Source organism: Poecilia reticulata, linkage group LG17, assembly GCF_000633615.1.
Source record: "Poecilia reticulata strain Guanapo linkage group LG17, Guppy_female_1.0+MT, whole genome shotgun sequence".
NCBI lineage: Eukaryota > Metazoa > Chordata > Actinopteri > Cyprinodontiformes > Poeciliidae > Poecilia > Poecilia reticulata.
Window position 1 is genome coordinate 788,515 of NC_024347.1, and position 4,999 is coordinate 793,513.

Consider the following 4,999-nt stretch of genomic DNA (forward strand, 5'->3'; position numbering starts at 1 on the left):
AGCAAAGAGCAAAGAGGATGGTTTTCTGAAACAATCCAAACTCTCCTATGTTACGCAGGATTTCCCCAAAATCAGCCATGGTCAGGGCGCAGACTTGCACTTCGGTGATGCTGCAAGGGAATGACCTTTAAACAAAGAGCCCATTAATGTTTAAACCCATGCAAGCATGATTCAGGAAAGATGAGACGGCGCTTTCACTTAGAAGCAGCATTCCTGATTTATTTTATTCTATTTTAACCAGATTTGTATCATCTTGCCGTCTCTCCCTGGATGCCATCCTAAAATMATTTTTGGTTTTACAGAGCTGGGTTTTCCGAACAAAAGATTAAGCAGTCTGGGAAACATACTGATCAAAACAGCAAGTAAAAGTCTGAGCTTTTCCCAGCACAAATACTTTACTTGAATGCAGACAAAACAACCGATTATCTCCAGGTTATAAAACATGTTCTATTTTTTTTTACTGCGTGCCGAACTCGTCCAATCATGACGTAGTCATGACTACAGGTGTCAGTAGTCTTACCTGACACCTGTTAAATAACATTTTGGACTTTAGATACTTTATTTATAGCTTGAAGGTTCATAAAGCTGTCGGCAATAAAATAAAAATAATAAAAAAAGATATTTCATTTTCATAAGTGCAGAGACGCAGATCCTCCTTATTTAGCCACTCCTGCTTTCTTTAAGGAAGCAGGACTTTAATCTGTCTGAGAGCTGACTCAAATTATTCTTTAAATATGTAACGTTTTAAAGCGGTCAAAACTCCAGCTATATAATGTCGACTGTTTTACTGCCAGACACACGTCATCCATCTGGGTCGTTACGTAACCAGTCAATAAATTACTATGAAGTCAGTTGTAGATTAAAAAATGGTTGAAAATGTGCATGTACATAAACATGTCAAGATCAGGTTATACACAGTCTGTGAGAAGCATTTCAGAGTTACCAGGAAGGACAKATTTATGTTTTAATCTAATTAAAACTCATAAAATTATCCTCCCTGTATACTGGAAAAAATAGATCATTTCCCTTTGATCCCAAAATTCTAACAGAGAACACAATTTAGGAGACAGTACAAACATTTAAAAAATGTTAGTTTTGATCTTCTTGATTTATTGAACTTAATGCTTCCAAATGATTCTGCATGGAGAACAGATTGCTCGCCCGTTACACAAAACATGTCCGTTCAGCAKGCGGCAGAACAACCGTTTTCCGAGTCATCATCTCCCAGTTCGTAGGTCTGAGGCTCAAACTTAGGATCCAAAAAAAGCAACAACAAAAAAAAATACAAATTAAAAAAAGGTTTTCTGTTTCAGTTAGAGTTTGGTTGATTTTCTGGTGTGGATTTCAGCCACGAAGATGCCACTTCCAGTCTTCTCGTTGGTCAAATCCCTGTAGGACAAAAGGACAATATTGTGTCTATACACTTAAATTGATAAATCTTGTAAAGATTTTGCTTGTAAGATTTTTTTCCACTTTCAATATATCATGGAGTTGCTATCAAAAGCTTAGAGGGCTTTGGAGGGTTTTGTGAAAAGAGAAGCAATGATAAATTGTTTCAAAATATGTGTTGGTAAATGTTTACACACCCTAGACTTATTATTTAGTAGCACCTTCACATTTTTTCTTTTAGCTGGAGTCTATAAACACCACCAATTGGTCACAACGTATTCATAATGCTGTAGATGTTTTTGTTTGGTCCTTTCTCCTGACTGATACCTTTGCGCAGTAAGGTCTTCTCGATCGACCTCTAAGGAAGTCGTGTCTTTAGCCGAAGGCGGCAAATGTGGAAATGTTAGGAGATTTTTATTTACTTATTTATTTATTTCAGTTCCCGAAATTGATGGCAGATGTAAACTCTGAAAGACTGAATGCCGAAATGAATCAAAAGGTGCAGTAAAAAAAAAAAAGTATACGTTGCTGCATTGTGCAACTTATACAGTAAACGTGGCTTGTGTTGTTGTTGAGAGACTTCAAAAGGGGTATGTACACTTTTCAGAGAACATATATTTCAGTTTTTGTTCCAATCTGTCTCCAAATTCTCCAAAATGGTAAGTTGTTTTAGTGTTTGTTTTCAGGACTTTCTATACTTAATGTTTCTTCAGCTCACCAGCTGTATCTCATGTTGCAATTAGCGAGCTAGCCAGGAGTTACATGGGCTGCCCCAAAACTTAAAAATACTAGGGTGCCTCAGATCTCATGGATTACACACACACTACTTCCTGTAGCTCCAGTGAGAGTACTGCAGGATATGAGCTCACCCGTTGCTCTTGCCATCAGTGGTTGAATCAGGAAGATCTTTCCTGCTGGTCTCAGGAAGCAGGAAGACCAGCGCTCCGCTTAGCACAGCCAGGCTGCTAAAGACTATGATGGGAATGGAGCGGTGGTACACAGCCAGCATGTTGAGCAACGGCGACAGCAACCCTGCAACTCGAAAGGCAATGGAGCCCAAAGACACTGCAGTTTGCCTAACAGAACAGAGCATATTTCAGTTGCAAAAATATCCGATTATCATGTATAGTTTATTTATTTTTGTACTTTTTCATGTGACACACCTGATAGAAGTAGGAAACAGTTCTTGAATGTAAACCAAACACACTGAGCCGGCCCAGTTCAAGAAGAACTTCCCTATGGTAACCAGGGTTGTCACGGCTACAGCGCTGTCTGAAATTCAGGTGAAGCAGAAGCATTTCCAACTGTGAGAATACTCCATGATTATTCTTGCGGCGTTAGATTTAGCAGCATTTACCTTGAGGACAAGCCAGGGTTAGAAGGCAAACGACCCCCGCTATGAGGAGAGTCGATAACAGTGATTTTTTCCGTCCCAAAAACTCTAAAAACCAGATGCAGAGGAGATGTGCCGGCACCTCAGAAATCCCGAACAGAAACTGGACCAGGAAGATGTCCAGACCAAACTTGCCCACGTTCAGAACGAGGCAGAAGTAGCCCAGGTTCAACGAAAACCTTAACATGTGAGACATKAATTATTTCATAAGTTATCGTGGAAATGTAAAGCGAATCGACGGTGCCTCACTTACCAGGCAAAGGATATGATGAAGAAATATTTAATCAGCACCGCTGAGGTAAAAATTGTTTTGATTCCTCCACTTTCCACTTTTTTCTCCTCGCTTACCTGTCAAGCAAATATAAATTTACTAAAATCTAAATGTCAGATAAATAGTTTTGTTAAATTGAATTTCCCATTTACAGAATCCTTGTATTTATTTTTTTTTCTTTTGCTCTTCTGTCAAACCTAAACATTTCATTTGATCAAACATAGATAACCTGTCAAACTACATAATGATTTTACATATTAAGCTAAAGAACTGACCTTTATTAAATACATTGTTTTTGTTCAATTTAAATAGCTACATTTTCACTTAAATCCAGGTTGGTTTAAACAACTTTTCTCCCTGAATAAAATCCTAATTTCAGAACTGATTTTTGTATTTACTCAAGATGAACACCGTCACAATGACTTGGCTGTTTTCACACTTTCAGTTGCAGAGAAGTTAATTTTTCTTTGACTCCAGAAGTCAAATTTGGTTGAATATTATCTCAAGTAAACCTTGTCAAGCAGGTTCTCTGGGATTTCCTTTTTATTGATCGCTGCAGCTTTTCGGATCAGCTCCTTGGCTTCCTCTGGTCTTCCCTGCCCCAGGAGCCACCGGGCCGATTCGGGAATCCACCTTAAAAAAGAAAAACAAAAGCTATTGAGCAGATCCAAACCGGTTCAGACCTGATGATCCAATGTGTAAACACCGTCATGTTTGTAGTTCATTTAAAACAAACAACAATAAAAGAAAAGGTTGCAGCTGACACCTACCATATGTAGAGGAACACCACYGCCTCTGCCCCTGCCATCACGTACTGCGCTTTCCTCCAGTCACGGATGAAGTAGACCAGCCCGGCCACCGCACACTGTCCGAAACTCCCAAACACCTGGCTCACACAGGAGGCAAGGGACCTTTTGGTGATCCCAATCCATTCTGTAGCTGCAAAACACACACGGGTCAATCGCTGACATCACTGCAGGGTTGTTTTCTCACAGCACAGCGACCCGAAAACATCCTACTAACATTTTTTTCTTTAACATGCACATATCGATTGCAAGCTTTTTTTTCTATTTGTCTTTGGAAATTAGTCCATTTATTTTTACTTGAACAAAAGAAAAGTAGACTTGAGACGCTGTTTGAATCTGTTAGTGTACTCGTACTTTTCTACGATTTCCTTTGAACCAAACTAGATTTATCAGGACAAAACCTGTTTCAAAATGCTGAGTAACTATTTTCTCATCACATGCGTCTGGTTTGATACGACTGAGTAACTCCAGATGTTTTTAAGTGGACATGAATATGGAAGGAGTCCTTATTTAGCAGGACTATTTAGCTTACAAGAAGTTTGAAATGCGTTTTATTCAATTTCTGCGATTTGGTTTAACTTTCTCTATTGTTAAAATTAATACTAAATATTCATAAGTCCAAAAATTAGACATGTGTGATCCTCCATATTTTGGAATTGATCCGATACGAAGTAAACACATGTCCTGTATCGCCAATACTGATACCGATACTWTTTTTAATTAAAGTTTGACATATTATCAAATGTCTGACCATTGTGACTCTTGCTTTGAATTATTTTTGCTAAACCTAGAGTAGAAATTAGACAAAGTTATAGGTACCTACAAAAAAACTTATTAATATCTTAAGATTTGTGTGAATTTTTCATAAATAAAGTGCAAAATATATATTTGTTTGAGGTAGAGTTGAAAGACAATGCAAAAAATTTCAATTTGGAATCAGAAACTAAAGTATCAATCTTAAYATGCTAGTATTAAGCCGATACGATACAGACTTAGTTTTGATATTATCGATATGTTTGGATCAATCCGCCCACTTCTACTAAAAATGTTTGAAAGACACACAAGACGTACCCAACACTATCGAGTTCATCCTGTATCCTCCCAGCGCCGCTCCAACAATAAACTGGGACACAATGTAAA

The 4,999-nt window shown here is 38.1% G+C and overlaps 1 protein-coding gene across 1 annotated transcript; it reads right to left on the reverse strand.

The window, feature by feature from the left end:
- Window positions 1–1,140: 1,140 nt before the first annotated feature.
- LOC103479183 (solute carrier family 22 member 13-like) lies at window positions 1,141–4,993 on the reverse strand. Its single transcript, XM_008433478.2, has 8 exons — window positions 4,931–4,993; window positions 3,824–3,992; window positions 3,566–3,686; window positions 3,036–3,130; window positions 2,747–2,961; window positions 2,553–2,661; window positions 2,259–2,465; window positions 1,141–1,389 (listed from the first exon to the last, which is right to left on the reverse strand). The coding sequence occupies exons 1-8, from the start codon at window positions 4,947–4,949 to the stop codon at window positions 1,314–1,316; spliced, it is 1,011 nt and encodes a 336-aa protein (XP_008431700.2). The 5' UTR covers window positions 4,950–4,993; the 3' UTR covers window positions 1,141–1,313.
- Window positions 4,994–4,999: the final 6 nt, after the last annotated feature.